Genomic DNA, 20,080 nt, shown 5'->3' with positions numbered 1-20,080 from the left:
TTTGTTTACAATACAGGTGAGAGCAAATATAAAAGCCCAGTTATTAAAATAAAACACAACTATCCAGGGGAAAATAACACTCAAAGTATCTGCTAGTAACTTGTTTACAATGGATTCATGTATTTTTTTTTGTTAGCTGGGTCATTGCTGGAAAAATCTGGTCTTCAGAGAAATGATAATGAGCTTCTACCTCATTATTTTAGACTCATCATTTAAAACTTACACATAAGTTTGTTTGTTTTTGTTTAAAAAATCTGTTTTCCGTCTCAATCCTTCTCTCGTTTTCTGTAGCAGTCTTTGCACTGCCTCTTCATTTAATCCAGCCTTCAGGATGCCTACTTCACAATGTTTAGCTCTTTTCACTGTCGTAGATTGAAATGCCTCTTGCAACATTTCTAAATGTAGGTTATTTTTTATATACTTCTCCCACTTTTTGCTCCCAATTTTTTAATCCGTTCATCACTCTCTCCAACTTCCACGCCCTCCAGCTCCGTCTCAATGTCTCTTTGGCTCACTCAATCGCCAGTCGCTAAGGCCTGGAGCATCGATCCAATAAAGCCGGTAGTGTGCATTACGAGACTTGACGCTTTCACCCAAATGTACCATTGGAGTACCCTCATTAAACAGCATGTCACGATCATCAGATGGGGCTCTTTCTACCATCTCGCTGTCGTATTCTCTTGGTAAATGTCGAATCAATAACTGTTATTTTCAATCGATTTCAGCACATAAGAAGAATTGAACACATACAAACAAGGGCTTTAGTTACCGTATTTTCACGACTTTAAGGCACATTTAAAAGTCTTAAATCTTCTCCAAAATAGACAGTACGCCTTATAATCCAGTGCGCCTTATATATGGAAAAAACAGAAAAACAAAAAAACACCACTGTCGGATATTAAAAAAACACAAACGCCTGAACTGAAACAATATTGTGAAATATGCAGATGCCATCTTGGTTTACAAAATCTTCCATCATATAGCTCCTCCCCCACTGCAGGATTTTATACAAAAAAATCCAAAACATCAACAATGGCTGGCTCTAGAGGTGACTGTGGAGTGAGTGCTTCATACCTGGAAGTCAATAGCAATTACCGTATTTTCAAGACTATATGGCGCACTTAAAAGTCTTAAATCTTCTCCAAAATAGACAGTGCGCCTTATAATACAGTGCGCCTTATAATACAGTGCGCCTTATATATGGAAAAAATGTCATTCATTGAGGGTGTGCCTTATAATGCGGTGTGCCTTATTGTTGTGAAAATACAGTACTCGTATTTTTAGAATCAACGTATGGTGGAAAGGGCCTAGTTCTTCACATTCCGTTATTCGAATTTTGGTATTTTATGCTGGTCAGTAGAAGCATATTTTTATCAAAATGTAGCAGATAAAGAATTAGAAACCTTCAGATAAAGTACTTGTCGTTTAGGCTGTATTAAGGATAAGTTGAGTCGCAATTTAAAAAGACACATCTGGAGGGAGAGCTTTATATTGATGTTATTTGTAATGTTGTTGGGCGATACTTTCTAATAATTCAGTCTAGCAGTTTTATCCAGTCTCATTTCCACAAGTGTACTTAACCAGCCACTCAGACAGACTTTTACAAATCCCTGTGAAAGGATGGCTGTCTTGAAGATTCCACCGAATTTAATCACAGATCCTATAAAGAGACCAACTGAGGGTGAAAACAACATTTTATAGGCCATTGATGAATTGTTTTGCTTAAATTTTGTTGGTCTTTGGAGCTCATTCGCCAACAAAGTCATGATAGTGCCTTCCACAAACTATATTGTGTTTAAATTTATGGTTTTAGGATGTCATTCCTTGGTGATTGAAATTTTAGTGGTGACACCCACAACATTAGAAACTATAGCTCAATTAGAATGTCATATCTCTCCAGAAATGGCCTACTTACTCAAAATAATCTACCAGTGCTGAAGGTCAATACGAAAAACTTCAGGTAACAGAATATTTTACAGGTTCTTGTTATAATACGTAAGCTACCACCGCAAAATACTACGTTTTTTAGTCAATTACCAAATCCCTTTTGAAAGAGAGCCATAAATAATTCCTATTTTCAAATGTTATTCCTTAGAAGCCATACTCACAATTTAAAAGTCTAAATACATGAAATTTTGCAGTCATTTTAAAACTTTTAAAGTACAAAAAGTCTCTGAATTCCTTTGACAACGTTATTACCAATCAATGAATATCAATGAGTTTAATGTGTATCAATGAAATCAATGACACAGTCCCGATGTGACGCTCCTATTGGTGCAATTCAGGACTAACCACTGGTTTCCATATTTTAGCCATATGCACCCATTATCAGAGCCACATGTGGCTCCCGAGCCATAGGTTCCCTACCCTTTATATATCGTCTATTGATTAATTGTCACCCAAAACACTATTTTACAGATTATATGATGAGAACAATTTCGCTGTTCAAAACTGTCTTGTATTTCTGTCTAGAGTTTCTTTGTACTTAACGTTTTGAATTGATGTAACGTGAAAGAAAAAATGCCATAGGGTCTCCTGTCATTGGTTGCCTTGTAATGGCAAAATGTAGCTGTACGCTTGACACGTTCATTAGGTGTAAAGCTGCTCATTTACAGCAGACTGCTATTGGATCGTCCTTGCCTTCACATTCATTTCCCAACACATTGGCGTCTCAGGCAGTGCCAGCACAATTAACTTTGATAACATAGCCTCAGTTTAATATGCTGCTGCTGAATTGGCTCTGCAAGAATGCGGTGATGATAAGCAGTTTCACAGCTTTTTTTTTTGAGTGGCAATAGCTTTTATTTTCAATGAGAATAAAGATGGAACAAAACTTTTCTCCCCCAAAAACTCTAGCCAAAGGTCATTAAGCGTTATTGTTTGTTATGCTTGGCACCAGCAAAATTTAAATGTTGGACTGTTTTTTTTTTTTTGTTCGTCCAAGTCATTTGCATCGCTGATTACTGTTATTTCCAACAATGTTGTGTTTTTAATGTCAATATGTTCAGTGAGTGGTTAGCAGTGCGTGTTTTGCTGTTTGTGTTGTTTTCATGTCTCAGGTGGATGGCTTTTAAAAACAAAAACCTAATGTATGTTGTGTTAAAAGAGTTTATAATGCACAATTGAGTCTCTAAAGTGACTGCTTCACTCTGACATGGTATTTTTTTTCTTCTGGCAGGTGGCCAGGAGCCTTCTTGCTCTCCTGAGTCCTTCTTGAGTGAGGTCTCAATCCATCACTCACACATTTCCCACCGAATGGGATTTTACATCAGAGAAATGGCCTGGGTGAAGGTCTTGCTCTTGTTGTCCCTATTTGGATGTGAGAAGTCTCTGGGTCTTAACTGGAACCCAATCCCACGCAAGACCGTACGCTATCAAGGTAAGTGTGCTTTGCAATACTGTGAGACTGTGGTAGATTTTTTTTTAGGGGTTTAAACTGTTCACTGATAGGAGAAATGCCTCGGTGGATTGGCAAGGCAAAATACTGCATGTGTATTTCAGGGATTGGATTTATGATTGGCATTTTGAAACCTGGTGATAACATTTATATATTCCTGTTATCATTCATAAAAAAGGTTTAGGGATTTATCTGACATTTTTGCTTTGTTATTGGTCGTTGCTCTTGTAGTTTTAAGTGGTTCGTAAAGTGAATGAGTTGAATGTTCAAATATTAAATGGCTGTATTTTTATACCCTAAAACTTTTGCATGCTATACTAACTTATTGACAGCAATAGTCGTCCATTTTCTTCAAACTGAAAGGCCTGTAGTTAAAGTCGTGTTTTCATGCCTTTGACATAGATCAGCATAGGCAAACTACAGCCCGCGGGCCACATCTGGCCCGTTAGGCCTTTTAATCCGGCCCGGCGACATTGTCCAAATGTTTATTTATTTATTTATTTATTTTTCCCCCAAGATAGCGCCATCACGCAGAAGCCAGTGGCAGTAGTTCTGTCCACTCTTATTTGTTTTTCGTGTTTTACAGCCCCTCTATCTTTATTTAAATGAAATTTTAATATTTCTTAATACATTCCTTTTTACTTTACTTTTTACTTTTTACTTTAATGATGAGTGATGAGTATGTTAATACTTTAGTCCTTTTTTTCTGTTTATGTTTCATATGTACTGTTAACGGATGCACTTTTTTATATGTATCGTATCTGGTGCTGACCCCGCCCATCTTTCAAATGTGGCCCCCGGGCCCAAAAGTTTGCCCACCCCTGTGTTAGACATTAAATTCATTTTGACTATAAAAACACTGTTTGCAAATGTTAGCCCTCACAGTCAAAATGAATTGGACATCTAGTACCGCCATTGGCAGTCAGTGAGATAATATTGGCTCTGATGTTAGTACTCAGAGAACCAATTATACGATTGCGGGTCAGCAGGTCTGCGAAGTTCAGCGTAGACCATAACTTCATAATGAATTCTATGTGAACAGCTAAGCAGGCTTTTCTTTTTATCAGAAATGCCCGCTATCAGGTTTATATTATTTCTCCCTTGTTGACCCTCAGTCAAATATAAATGACGTCAATCTAATCCTGGTGCTAAACTGTATTTGCACTCGTTTTCTGGTTCTCTTCTGCAAAACCAGGCCTGGTTTTCTTCAGCGAACAAAGCCAATTGTTGCAAGCAGGTTTAGGAAAAGTGCCAGTTTTAATCCATCAAAGGGGAAACCAAGCATTCTCTTACTTGTTTTTCTTTTTTTTTTTTTGCAAATACTATTTTTCTAACCTCTGCGTATCATCTATCACACCTTTCATCTCATGTACCTTTTTTTTCAGAGTCCTCTTTGTCTCTGGCGCTTTTATCCTTCTTCTTCTCTCCTTTTGCTTTGTACGCTTGTTGAATGAACCCGAAATGCTCCTGTGACGTTTTTGCAGGAAGCTCAGATTTCTTGAACAAACGCTTGTAGTTGTTCTGGTAGGGGGGTGATTGGGGACAATTTCAAAAGCCTTTTGTTTTGTTTGTTAAACATAATCAACCCTAAACCCTTTGCTCTCATCTCTAATTTCCTTAAAAATCTCTGGTCTTGGATCTGGTCTAACCAATCCATAGACCGTCAATGGTTTGTGAAATTTTGTCATACGTCTTCTTGCTTTTTTGGTCAGAACTCGCCAAATTTCTACGGTACACAGATTCCAGTAACTCTTCAGGAGGAAGAACCCATCCTCACTTCTTTACTTCTGAAACAAGTACCGTATTTTCACGACTATAAGGCGCACCGCATTATAAGGCGCACCCTCAATGAATGACAGATTTTTCCATATATAAGGCGCACTGGATTATAAGGCGCACTGTCTATTTTGGAGAAAATTTAAGACTTTTAAGTGCGCCTTATAGTCGGGAAAATACGGTAGGAGAAATTAGGAGGAAATAGATCTCCCATTACTTGTAATGTAGTCTCGAGTCCCGAAACTCGAGAGAAAGCAGATCACGTCACCCCCCCCTCACCTCACCCATCTAGCGCGATTTGACACTTGAGTGCAGAAAGATTCTCGGCACAATATGATTTATATTGGAAACTAGCAGGATTATCTTACCCAATGAGAGATTCCTTCACTCGGTTAAAGAAAAATGAGATTTTCAGGCTCAATACCAGAGTAAATGACTGATATGGATGAATGAGAAAGGAGCAAGATGAAATGGAAAAACAAAGCTGCAAGGAAAGGAAAGACGGGGTTGGCTTGCGGGGTTCCAGATGGTGATAGAGTGGATATATAATGGAAAGAAAGCAGGATAGTGAGACAGGTAGCTTGAGAAAAACCGAGGGTTAGGTCAGTCGTTCAATGCCTTATAAGGACAAAAAAACTCAGGCTGCCTATCTTAATATATATCTTTGCGTGGACATGCAAAAAAAATCAATTTTTATTCTAGCCTGTAGCTAATCAGCCTTTGTTTTTATGTGTACTGCTTAGGCGTGCAGTATGAAGGATTTGGGCACTTGGGTAGAGCAGAAGGGGTGTACGTCTGTTGTTATGTGTATGCGTGGGTGGGTGGGTGTTTAGGGGGGATTTTGATAGTGAAGTCTAAGCTGAGATGCATGCAGAGATAATATTTATCCCCCCTCCTGTTCGTATCAACACTCATCACCACTCCCTGCAATTACAGAAGGCTTACATGGGTATGAAGAAAAAAATATATATAAAAAAAACTTCATTTGCAGTGTCCTGTTGGCACGCAAACATATATCCTTGGTGTTTTTTGCTCTTTCAAAATTAAAATTTTCTCTAAATAACTTAAACCATTCATAGTAGCACTTACCTTTTGTTTCCATGAGCAAAAAAATGTGTTTAGAATTTGTTTTTAGTTCATTTATCATAGATTTGTGATTGGTAGTGTTAATTATGTTTCAAAAATCACCATAACAACTAGTCAAGAAATGGATGTGTTTTCCAGTCAATTCTATAGAATTATGTATTGTATATAAGAGATGTCCTAACTATTTATATCCTAGAGATAGACAAAAACTGCTTGGATGAAATTTCCATAAGGAATCATTGAAAAAAATTAAATATTTATTAGAGTAGGGCACCATGTACATATGCAAACCCTGCTGCATAACAAATAGGCCTTTCATAATTGATTGGCAAACAGCAGAAATGTTAAGTAAACCCAAACATAAGTCAGTGGAGGGGATGTTTGGGAGCCATAATGGAACTTAGTGCAATTGAATCGTAATATTTTGTGCAATTGAATCGTAATATTGAGTGCAATTGAATCGTAATATTAAGTGCAATTGAATCATAATGTTTGGCGCAATTGAATCATAATGTTTAGTGCAATTGAATTATAATATTGAGTGCAATTGAATCATAATATTTAGTGCAATTGAATCATAATATTGAGTGCCATTGAATCATAATATTAAATGCCATTGAATCATAATATTGAGTGCCATTGAATCATAATATTTAGTGCAATTGAATCATAATATTGAGTGCCATTGAATCATAATAGTTAGTGCCATTGAATCATAACATTTAGTGCCATTGAATCATAACATTTAGTGCCATTGAATCATAATATTGAGTGGAATTGAATCCTAATACTCAATGATTCAAATGCATTAAATTTAGATGTTCGACACATTAAACCATTGGTCAGGCGGGACCAAAAAATACACACTTGTTTTCTTTGGGTGACTCAAACTTTGCTTTCTTAGGTTTTCATCCATACACAAACTCACAATTACAGGCAGCAACAACCAGTGAAAAAGTCCAGTGACATAAAAAAAAAAAACTTATGCCAAGATGCCGGGGTTAAACAAAGGCAAAGAAACCAAAAGAGGGCAAGCAAGAGACATTGTGTTTGAAGATTAAGTAGCAAATACATTCTGAAATTTGTAAGAGGAGCCATGCCAATAACACCATGAAAAAAGATGGGTGGGTGGGTGTATTCCAACTATACTGTGAGAGACAAACAAGAAAGGTTGTGGAATGGGCCATCCCTGTGAACTTTAAAGAAGTCTTTCTCTCCTTCTTTTTTTCTCTCAGCCTCTCTATTCTTGCATTCTGTCCCTGCCATATCTTCGTAAAGCCTCCAATTACAGTAATGAGTAGTTGAGAACGATGCAGAGGAGGCATTGCAAGGTTGTGCGTGACTGGCAGGACAGATGTGGGAGGAGGAGGAGGAGGAGGAAGAGAGGCAAGCAGAAAATTCATCACTGCTTCTTTATCTGCGTTAAGTGTCACTCATCCTCGGCCCCCCCTTTTGGCGATTGGTCGCTCCAGATTAACAGCCAAGACCAGATGTCACGACCCGGAGTGTTCGCTGTTGTCACGCCGACTCTACCGAGAGCCGATGTGTGACCAAGTGGGCATGTGGATTAAAGTGAAAATGCCACTCTAGGCTGCTCTTATGCAAAGCACTTCCTTGTAGCAGTTTTAAAAGGCTTTTATGGATATACTGATTTAACACTATTGGCCTTATGTGCAGAAACAGGATAGTCCATTATATGTCGCCTTCAAGTCGGAAGAAGAGATGCGAAAGGAGCAAAAGTGTGATTTTAAAGTCAATTCATCATATTCTCAATCTCATTTTCTGAACTGCTTTATCCTCACTAGGGTCGGTGGGGGTGCTGGAGCCTATCCCAGATGATTTCGGGCCACAGGCGGGGGGGACAACCTAATTTAGTGGCCAACCAATTAATTGCAGGGCACAAGTACAAAAACAACCATTCATTCTCATACCTAGGGTCAATTTAGAGCAGGGGTGTCAAACATACGGCCCGCGGGCCGGATCCGGCCCGTCTGGTGGTTTGGTACGGCCCGGGGAAGAAAGCTGCATTGTATAAAAAAAATATGAATTTTCTATTTGTATTATCCGCTAGGGGGGTTAGTGTTTTGGTACGTGCAAACAACATGAATTGACATTTATTTGTGTTCTTATGTTATTCTCTTGTTCATAATATATTGTTCATAATGTAAAAGGAAAATTCTTATAATTTACTCATTCTTTGCACTAATTATTAGTATTAGTGACTAATAAAAAGGAAAAAAAGTGGGCTTATTGTCACTTCTATGTCATTTTGCAATGAGTTTACTAGTCCGGCCCGCTTGATCTCAAATAAAGCTGTATTCAGCCCGCAGACCAAAGGGAGTTTGACACCCCTGATTTAGAGTGTCCAATCAGCCTACCATGCATATCTTTGGAATGTGGGAGGAAACTGTAGTACCCAGAGAAAACCCACATAGGCTTGGGGAAAACAGGAACGACTTGGATTTGAACCTATGTCTCCAATTGTGAGGCTGACACTCTAACCACTCGTCCACCAATTCATCATATTGTATTTGGATTTCACACTACAAGGCATAGTGGCATTTCTTGGGTGTGCAAGGTCGGTTGGAAAAATATTTTCTTGTGTGAAGGGATAAAAACGTATTTTTTTTCCATTTTAAATCCATCAAACTGGTTCACTTTGAGGGTTACACGGAAAACACTTGAGTATAAAACCTTGAACGTTATTTCTCATGGAGTGGTGTGATACTAGCTAGATAAGTCTTTATAGTGCAGGGGTGGCAAACACGTGGCTCTCGAGCTGCATGCGGACCCCGCCCATAATTGAACTCACTCAATGCCATTGACAATAAACCTATTGTTCATTTGGACTGGTATTTTTTTGCTTTTGTAGCGCAGGGGTGGCAAACACGTGGCTCTCGAGCTGCATGCGGACCCCGCCCATAATTGAACTCACTCAATGCGATTGACAATTGACCAATTGTTCATTTGGATTGGTATTTTTTTGCTTTTTAACCCGATAGCAGTAAATAAGTAAAGAATAAAACCTTAATAGCAGTAAAAAAATATGATTTTATAACATTTACCTAAGAATATAAATTCCAACCCTAAACTGTATTTCTTGTGTAAACCCAGTCAGTAACAGTCAGAGCATGTCTTACCTCCATTTTTTTTCCTCATGCTCTCATTCTGTCTTTCACCTGACGCTCTTGTGAACTTTTCGTCTTTGCAACAGAGAATTGTTTGCATCCCTGTGTGTGTTTATTTCATATTTTTTGAGGGGGGGGGGGCCATATTTACACTGGGGTATTCTCTTGGAGGAGAGTTTGTCAGTATTGTAGGTGCATTTGTCTCAAGGTTCATGGCATTTTCCCACCCAAAATGTCATTGGCTTGCTCTTGTCTGTCTCTTTCTGCTTCCCATTCAATGTTTGTCGCGACTTCAAAGCTCTCCTTAAAAATAGACCTTTAATCATAGTTTGGTGTTTGAGTGGCTGGACAGTTGGAAGCTATAAGGAGTGAGTGTATATATTTATAACTGACAGACTCGTAGAGGAAAGATCCAGGCAAAAATCCAGGGTATGAAGTAGACCTTTTCAGACGTAGATCTCTTCGGTTTCACCTTCAACATTTGCAATAAATTGCTTTTGAATGGGATGCATTATTTCTCGCTATTGACCATTTCCCTAAAACATCAAATGATGGATTCTTTACCTTCAGGCAGCTTCTGTTCATGTGAAAATGAGCTTTCTTGTCTTTTAAATTGAGCCTTTTTTGCCCAGTTGAAATCAATCTTTCACAGCGGCAGCTTTTAAGGAAAACAAAATGGGAGACATCTGTGTAGAATTATAATTTTTTGTTCCTGTGAACATACGAATGCTGGTTTTGGTAGAGAAATGATCTTCAAATCATTTTTCAAGACGATTTAGCGTTAAAATTAAGGGAACTATGCTGCGGTCCAATGCGAAAAGGCGCCATTTTTCTTTCTTCACGACTTTGATTGTAAAAGTCATTATAAATGTAGTTATCGGGATGTACTTGAATGGCGGATTGTTCCTACTTGCGTAATGTTCGAAGGCTAAAATTAAAATAACTCAAATCGAAAGCCTCTTTAATATCTTAGCATAAGTATTTTATTTAATATTTTTGCATTTTCACAAATACATGCTATCATGTCTGTTTGGGATAGAACTGCAATGAGTACATTTCTGCAGAGAAAAAACTAAATTGGCGATAATATTTCAAGTTTTACTCTGCTATTCATTAAAAAAGATAACTACATCACAAACTAAGCTAGTGCTATCTCTTTTTGACAAACTTTTTGGGTGTTTTTTTTTGTTGTTACCTGATTTGTTGCCTGCTTCTAGCAGAGATTTGAAGACAGTTGTGTTTTTCAGTAGAAGACATGGTTCACTGAACATGTTGGGATGCATGGAAAAAAATGAGATTTGACTCGCTGTCATGTACTTTGTATGTCAATCAATAGCTAAATGCCAGGGTGTGTGGGTGATAGCTTCAAACTGCTCTAACATTGGCTCCTTCCACTTGTATGTCGCTCAAATGACAAATCCAGCAAAGAAAAATGGTTTTCTAACATTTTTCTTAATTGGAGAAGGCAATTAACCAATACTATTTCTGAAATAGACCAGTCTATTGCTTTTAATGTTTTAAACTAGCATACATTTCTTCCAGTCTCCATCTTTTTTTAAATATACAAAACTCGAGGAAAATCTGTAGTACATACATTTCTTCCAGTCTCCATCTTTTTTTTTAAATATACAAAACTCGAGGAAAACCTGTAGTGTAGTCAACTCCGATGATCTCAATTTACAATCTGAGATTGTAAATTGAGAATGTAAATTGAGAGTCTTTATCTGAGACGAAACGACCGGGGAACAAACGACCGGGGACCAAACGACCGGGGACAAAACGACCGGGGACCAAACGACCGGGGACCAAACGACCGGGGACCAAACGACCGGGGACCAAACGACAGGGGACCAAACGACCGGGGACCAAATGACCGGGGACCAAATGACCGGGGACCAAAAGACCGGGGACCAAAAGACCGGGGACCAAAAGACCGGGGACCAAACGACCGGGGACCAAACGACCGGGGACCAAACGACCGGGGACCAAACGACCGGGGACCAAACGACCGGGGACCAAACGACCGGGGACCAAACGACCTGGGACCAAACGACCGGGGACCAAACGACCGGGGACCAAACGACCGGGGACCAAACGACCGGGGACCAAACGACCGGGGACCAAACGACCGGGGACCAAACGACCGGGGACCAAACGACCGGGGACCAAACGACCGGGGACCAAACGACCGGGGACCAAAAGACCGGGACCAGAAGACCGGTGACCAAAAGACCATATATATTTGAATGAGAGCCACCGGTGTCCATTTTTTAGGTGACACTTGGTCACGTCGAACCCATTACAGTTTTGGTGTGGTGGATAGTTAAACATCCATTTTGGGCGGTTCTACTCAGTCACGAGGCACTCCAAACAACGGTTCTACGGAGGACTGTGTGTCTTTTTGTTTGCATGTGCGCGTCGTGGGTGTAGCATGGCAGCAGATGTATTCAGCGCTCCCCCGAGGATGCTGCTTCTCTCCTCCTTCACTCTGGCTCATTTGTACGCCTCCCCTCCCCAATGTTTATACGCTGCTGCTCCTCAGATAATAACCTGACTTCACTACTTATCAGCAACCACTTCCTTGTTAAGCGCTTTTTTACTCTTCTCATCTTTCTTGCCAAAGCTAACGTTCCCAAGTTCAAATTTTTCTTTTTTTACCCCGTTCTCGTTGCTAAAAAACATTTGCGTCGGGTTTATAATGGAAAGGCAGCTGGATTAAAAAAAAACAGCGTGTCCCAAGATGACCTACTTTGGATTTAAGTGGTTTTGAGTGTTTGTGCAGGATCTTTTAAAAATGTTTATAGAATTGAGATTTTTTTTGAATTTCATCTAAATTTCTACAGATGATTATTTCGTTCTTGTCAAATAAATTGAATAAAGTAAGAGGGAACACTTGTTGGCATGGCGATTGTTCATCATGTGGGTCTATCACAGAAGAACTCTTAATTTTGACATACGTTGAAAAGTAGGCTTTATTTAAGAATAAAGTCAATGTAACTCAACTAAGCCAAAGTCACATATTGAATTTGACATGACATAAATCACATTTTTGTTCCCTCTCGTGAGAATGGTTGCATTGGAAAACTATTTTTTTTCCTTAGTGAAAATAGATATTTTCATTTGTTTTTAGGATTGATTTGTTTTGTCAATGGATATAAATTTGAACTTCAAATCCATGAAAACAATGTAATACCGTATCAAATGAAGCTTGTTAGATAAAGGCATTACAGCTCTTAATCTTTTTAAAATTGCTTCTTTCAAAAGTACTGTTAGATCGAAATAAAACCCAGCCAAAATTTGCTTTTTATTTAATTTTTTTATAATAATTCCAAGGCTAGTATCCTGCTATTTCTCTGAATAGTGTCTTATTAAATTGGAAAACCTCCTTATTAAAATATGATCTTCAGCTGCATCCCATATAATGAAGACAAATCATACCCAAAGATCTCCACTAATTGTGTCTTTACAAGTTTTTATCACATGTGCTTTTAGACCGTGTATTACATCTTGGGTATTTTCTTTAAATCATCTTAAATAACATTTAAATTCTGAAGGGAAAATGTCATTCCAAAGACTTGTAAACAAACACCTTAACACTGAAACATTTGTTTTTAGAAAAAAAAGGCTTTATGTTCCTTAATTGTGAGGACAAGCTAAGACATGACAGGCAATGAGCGTTCATTACACCCTTATTGTTGCCTCGTATACATTACATATGCAAATTCATGGCATTTGAATGCAAGACACAATTGTGGGTTTAGTTTAATCCTTGAGATTGCCACCAAGGGGCACCCTGCAGTGTGGGAAGAAGAAGAAAAAAAAGTCAATGCAAGTGTTTTAAAATCATGGAGGAGGTTGCTTTTGAAACCGTAACATTGCTGGATTTCACCATCAATATAAATCGGCTTTTGTCTCTATGGCAACATTATTGCTTCTTGTTTATTTTGTAATACACTTGTTCAAGTTGGAATGTTACATTTGAAAAAAAATGACTATGTGGCTGAAGTTTTGTGAGTCATGTCACCTTGGGCACTTTTTTTGTTGCACCGGCCAGCCATCTGGCGTCCACTCTGGTCCTTTTTTTCCTGTTTATGTTTCATATGTACTGTTAACGGATGCCCTTTTTTATATGTATCGTATCTGGTGCTGACCAGGCCCATCTGTCCAATTTTTCAAGTCAATGTGGCCGCCGGGCCCAAAAGTTTGCCCACTTAACCCTTCATAAGTAGTTTAACATTTTGTACATTGGTCATAATAAGTGCTAATCAGATAAAACACAATCACTCAAAGTCTTACTTATTTAATATATTTCTCTCAAATCCCTTACCCTTTTTAGTTTGTAAGTAAATAGATTCTACAGAATCATTTACTCGCAACTGGAAATGTGTTTCCCGGTTCCTGCTTATCATGTTTTCTGTACTCAAACCAAAAGTGAGACATCCTAAATGTGTTGATATAAAATGATGATTATGATGATGGCAGCGTAGGTTGATTGCAAGTGGACGATAATGTGGGTTTGAATTGTAAAACTGAATTATTTTCCATCTGTCCGTTGCATAAGAACCAAGAAATGTGTGTGAAATGGAACTAAGTGGACAGCATAAGTTGTGGCTACATGGAAGCTTGTGTTGATGCCAGCCTCATTACTATGTGACCGGACGTTTGGTCGACGGTCTTTTGGTCGGCAGTCAAATGTACTTAGATATTAAACAGTACTTAGATATTAAACAGTACTTAGATATTAAACAGTACTTAGATATTAAACAGTACTTAGATATTAAACAGTACTTAGATATTAAACAGTACTTAGATATTAAACAGTACTTAGATATTAAACAGTACTTAGATATTAAACAGTACTTAGATATTAAACAGTACTTAGATATTAAACAGTACTTAGATATTAAACAGTACTTAGATATTAAACAGTACTTAGATATTAAACAGTACTTAGATATTAAACTCTCTCTCTCTTAGATATTAAACTCTCATGAATATAATTTTGAGAGCTGGCTTTAACAGTAAAGTCTTTGTCACTATTTGACCGGTGACCAAAAGACTGGGGACCAAAAGTCCGGCGACCAAAAGCCCGGCGACCAAAAGTCCGGCGACCAAAAGTCCGGCGACCAAAAGTCCGGCGACCAAAAGTCCGGCGACCAAAAGTCCGGCGACCAAAAGTCCGGCGACCAAAAGTCCGGCGACCAAAAGTCCGGCGACCAAAAGTCCGGCGACCAAAAGTCCGGCGACCAAAAGAGCGGCGACCAAACGTCCTAACACCCATTGCTATGACTAAACTGGGACAAGTCAAAGTTTCAACCATTAAAATCTTGCTATAAAATGCTACCAGCACTAATATTAATCTCCAATATTCTTCATTTTGCTGTCATCCAGATGTTTTGGACAGCATGGCCAGGTTCAGCATCCAAGGAGTCTTCAACTACAGCTTGCTGACGCTGTCGGACCACGAGAGAGTTTTATACGTGGGCGCACGCGAAGCACTTTTTGCCTTGGACCCCAACGATATCAGCAGACAGCTTAGGCCACAGGTAACAAACACACTTACACCGCTTTTAAAGGATTAGCTTGTATATTTGGTGAACGACAAAAGGCAAACAGATGGAATCAGTGCTTCATTTCACCTCTAAAATCCAAAACAAATGATTATTGAAGTACAAGAATGTGACCTGTTCTGCTATTACTGCGTTTCTCTCTAATTTTTCATTTGCCCTATTTAAGTCTTAGATTTAGGACAAGTGATGTTATGGTAATTATGATGATAGGACTCAGAATACTTTTCAAAAATGTGGGCTGTACAAGGTTATTGTAGACTATTTTAGCTGAAACTTTTTCATCCAATGGCAAAAGTTTTTGTCAAGTTCAATAGGAAATAATGAGATTCAATTATATTACTTTTTTTCTATCTGAGCGATTGCTTTATTTAAAATTTATTTGGCATAGCTTTGGCATAAGCCTCCTTCAGTAATAGTCTTAGAGAGTAGATATATATTAAAATTATAATGTGGGCTATTTTTGGCAGACGTAGAAGAAAGAAATGCAAATTGCTCATACTTTTGGCTCTGTTTTATCATGCGCTTATTACATCCTGTTGTATTGGCCGGGGATTTTAATACCTGGATCTCATCTTGAAGAAATACACTCTCTGGTAATTGTTTTGAAATGCCATTACGTACGTATTCAGAGCAGTGATGAAGACCCTTTAAATTCAATCTAGTTTGCAGCCAGGTCGTCAATAGTTGACCTGTATTGTGATCAATACATTCCAGCAAGTTTTGACGGTATAATGAGCATCCGGCAGCAGTTTTTTTAGGATTATTACCTGGTTTATAATACCGAGAAGTTATTATATACACGCACCGATGGAGTCGCATCATACAAGCGCAGGATGTTGTGGTTTATGAATTTTGCCGTAAAGATAAGGGCCACCTGTTAACATCTCACCAGTGTGGAACGTCGTGGAACGATGCCAAAGTTTTGCCCCCCATCGCCATCTGCTTATCATTCAGAATTTGAAATACAATTTGGCATTGTTCAGCACACCTTTTATGGACTGGAGTTATCTTCCAGTTTTCTTTGGTTCAACTGATTAGCCCTTTGATAGATTGCGCCCGTCATTTGTTGTATTTCCGTGGCTGCCAAGAGCTGTGGCCAAACGTGCAGGACTAATGAGGCTACTTATTCATGTTTGTGTAAAGAAAAGTTAGTTCTAGAGAGGTATTGTGTTTAAATTTATAAACTGGTTCACACATTGAGGGCGCAAAATCTCACATTTTAAGTTGATTTACCGGATTTTCACGACTATAAGGCGCACTTAAAAGTCTGGAATTTTCTCCAAAATAGACAGGGCGCCTTATAATACAGTGCGCCTTATATATGGAAAAAAATTAAATATGTCATTCATTGAGGGTGCGGTGCGCCTTCTAATGTGGTGCGCCTTATAGTTGTGAAAATACGAACTTGAATTTTTTTACTATTATTGACATCTAACCTTTAATAATAATAAAGTAGAAGTAGATCCTAGTACTATATGTAACAACATGGCACTAAAATGATCAATATCGGGTAGTACTAAGAAATAACGTGCTGCAAAATGTGTATTTATCGAAATCTAGTTTCCAAAAGCAGGTTGCCCTACGTAATATGGCCGCCAGCTATACACGTTTCCTTAAAACGGGTCTTCCTTTCAATTACCCAATCATTTTTCCTTTTGTGAATACAATTGCGTTTATCAGTCATATTTATGCCTACTAAAATACCTAATATACCGTCAGTCATGTTTCATAATAATATAAGATAATATATCACATTTTAACCATATTTAAATGAAAATGTCATGTTTTCCCCTCACTTGCTTGCAGATTGACTGGCCTGCTCCAATAGACAAGAAAAGGGAGTGTGTCATCAAGGGGAAAAGTAACCAGGTAGGCACTGCCTTTATACAAGAATAGCATAATATTTTTGTTGTTTTTTTCAGGTTTTTATAAGCAAAGTTATTCCAAACTGGCAACTTTTCTGTCATGACATTAGGCTATCTTGCAGTGCTTTTTTTCAGGCACACTAAAAGCAACAACTCATATAGTGGTTTGATGCAAAAAGCATTTTTTTGTTGTTGTTGTTGTTGCCTCTCCCCAATAATAGTATATTGATTCCATCTGAGTATACCGTCTGCATTTAAAATGAGACGCTAACCGAATAGTTTCTTCCAGTCACGCTTTATTCATCACACAAAGCCACCAAAATATGTACAATACATCCTCATTTATAGCTTTTATTCTTATAATAACTATTGAATGGTACTATCCTTACCTAGGGTATATTTTAAATATGTTTTTTCTCCTTAAATTGCCTCCCACATTCTATTCTCATCCTCACTGATTGCACAAATTGTCAAAATAAGAATCAATAATGTACGAATCATAAAAATACAGATATTGCTTTGATGCTTTTAGTACTATTGCGAAAATATTAACTTCCACAGTAGAAGTATTACATTATTGTCCTTCCCTGCACAGAAGAAAATGTATCGTCAAATACTCACATTACACAAATTTATATATGCAAAAATACTTGCTGTGTTTTGTACTTTTACTTTTTACAAGCAACATCTCCCTTCTGCAAGTTTTGGTGCAAAAAAATAAATGTTACTTTTACAATTATGCATCCATTGATGTTAGTTCTCACTATTTTTTTTATGACTTTTTAGACTGAGTGCTTCAACTACATTCGCTTCCTGCAGACCTACAACCATACACACTTGTACACATGTGGCACCTATGCATTTCAACCTAAATGCACCTATGTGGTAAGAAAGATTTATAATTTTGTAGAAATGTGAAAAAAAAACATTTAAAAAGCTATTTTTATCATTTTTTTTGTGTATACATATTACAGAATGCAGATTATTTCACTCTCAACAACGCTTATCTCGAAGATGGCAAAGGCAAATGTCCATATGACCCCGCCAAAGGCCATACTGGCCTAATAGTAGGTGAGTCACCATGTGTGTGTGTGTGCTTCCATCTCAGCTGTGTTTTGACTTGAGGAACTAATGGACAGATTTACAGTGCAAACAGTAGCATAAAGCATAGATCAAAATATCCGCAAAATACCCCTGCAGGCTTTTCCATCTTTTTTTTGGTTGCCACACTGTTGCGCAGGGAGTCCTAGAGTCCAATTTGACTTTGCATGCCGCATTCAATCGCAAGTTTGCGGTTTAAGTGAGCCTACAGACACCCATTACTCATTTGTTCTCCCTCAATGGACTCTTGGCCTTCGTTATTTTAGCTGGCGTTTGATTTAAACTGAGATTTTTTTTATGTTGGTACAGACAAAGAGCTCTACTCTGCCACTCTCAACAACTTCTTGGGGACCGAGCCAGTTATACAAAGGAATTTGGGACAACAGCATTATAGTATGAAGACTGAATACTTGCCTGCTTGGCTCAATGGTAAGTATGTTAAGAAATACGCATTTTTAATACTACAGTAATACCTCGCTATTTTGCGGATTGATTATCGCGGATTTGGCACATCGCAGATTGAATCTGATGAAAAGAACAATAATACGAATATGAAATTGGGAGGATGAACGCAATTCAGAATTGGAAATTACTTCACTGGCCACTAGAGGGCACTTTCAGGAGTTAAATCAATGGTGTCAGATCGCGAGCCGCATTAACGTCAACTTCATTTCACGTGGGTCGGACCATTTCAGATATATTTAGATTTTTTTTAAATAAATGGATTAAAAGAACTGGATTAAAATCCCTGAATATTCTGTTTTTATAGATCTAAAACAATGTTTATTTTAGATTTTTTTATATATATTTTAGGATTTTATAAAATGATTTTTGAGCTAAAAGCACAGGAAAAAAAATGATTAAAAAAATTACAATTATTGATTTAAAAGGGGTAAAATCAGGAAATTTAATATACATGTATACTCTTCATTTTAATTTGATCCTAAAACGAAGATGGAAGAAAGTCTTTACTTTTTTGGGCCACAAAAAAAATGATGCAGCGGGCCAGATTTGGCCCCCGGGCCCCCACTTTGACACCTGTGAGTTAAATGATAGTACAGAGAGGGTTTTAAAAGTCCAAATATTATTGTATTATGTATAATATTACCTTTTAATTGACATACCACCAATGTTCCAAAATGATAATTACGAGCAAGTCCTCTTTTCAGTAGCAATTTTAAACCTTAAAGAAAATGAAAGTACTTGAAACAAAAGATTGCCATTACACTTAATCCCATGAACATACTTTTTTTAAAACGGTACAAAAGTCACCACTAATGCAGGAATTAATGAATCATGTAAAATAGATTAGATTGACAATAGTGCCAGTTTCCTTTTGAACACATTTTAATTAAAAAAAAGAAAAAGACTGAAATGTCAAATAACAAGAGAGAATGAATTCGGGAAATAAAGCTTGACTACTTGGCCATCGTTACGTTTTGTTATCTTTTGAGCAAAACGAAATTAGAAATGTGGGAAGACGTGAAAGGAGAAAAGATGATGAGGTCAATACAGGTGAAATCTATGATGAGAGGGCAGACATTACGCTTGGATAAAAGCCAATAGAAGGAAGATTTGGTAATGGAAGAAACATTCAAATGAAGCCAAAAACTCATCTCAAATTCTTACATTAGTAAGGATTTAATCAGGATTTTTTTTTTGTGTGCTTGTGTTCATGTTAAAAAGAATCGAATCAACGGGGATTACTGTGAAATAAAATGTCAAGATGGCTTAGAACATGAAGAAAGTTGCATTTTAAGAGTAAATATGTGAAATATCACATGAGATTTAATCCATTGCTATCAATGGAAGAGAAGAAATGGAGATGAATGACAGGTTTGCAAGACTGAATGTTAATCTATTGCTTATTTGTGCACAGAACCAGACTTTGTGGCTTCGGCATTGGTTCGAGAGAGCAGCGGAAGTAAGGATGGAGATGACGACAAAATCTATTTCTTCTTCAGTGAGAGAGCATTGGAGCTGGACTGTGATACCGAACTCAATGTGGCCAGAGTGGCTCGTGTCTGCAAGGTAAACAACCCTACAACTTAGAAAAAAAGATGGCGCCAAATACAATAGCACACTTTTTTTGGCCAATTTCAGACCATTTTGTCATCAAAGGGTCAGACCAGTAAAATCCTAACACATCGCAGGGGT

General features: G+C 37.8%; 1 protein-coding gene across 1 annotated transcript in view; it reads left to right on the top strand.

The window, feature by feature from the left end:
• The window catches only part of LOC144195634 (semaphorin-4C-like), a 71,269-nt gene that overhangs the window by 39,003 nt on the left and 12,186 nt on the right, over positions 1 to 20,080 (top strand). Inside the window, exons 3-9 of the mRNA XM_077715406.1 lie at positions 3,179 to 3,379; positions 14,779 to 14,933; positions 16,764 to 16,826; positions 17,609 to 17,707; positions 17,797 to 17,893; positions 18,233 to 18,352; positions 19,803 to 19,954. Of these exons, the coding sequence (XP_077571532.1) occupies positions 3,256 to 3,379; positions 14,779 to 14,933; positions 16,764 to 16,826; positions 17,609 to 17,707; positions 17,797 to 17,893; positions 18,233 to 18,352; positions 19,803 to 19,954 (810 nt within the window). The 5' untranslated portion in view covers positions 3,179 to 3,255. The remainder of the gene's footprint in view (positions 1 to 3,178; positions 3,380 to 14,778; positions 14,934 to 16,763; positions 16,827 to 17,608; positions 17,708 to 17,796; positions 17,894 to 18,232; positions 18,353 to 19,802; positions 19,955 to 20,080) is intronic.

Source organism: Stigmatopora nigra, chromosome 4 (genome assembly GCF_051989575.1).
Source record: "Stigmatopora nigra isolate UIUO_SnigA chromosome 4, RoL_Snig_1.1, whole genome shotgun sequence".
Lineage (NCBI taxonomy): Eukaryota > Metazoa > Chordata > Actinopteri > Syngnathiformes > Syngnathidae > Stigmatopora > Stigmatopora nigra.
The sequence above is the reverse complement of the archived record's forward strand: the minus strand, read 5'-3'. Positions and strand labels throughout refer to the sequence as shown.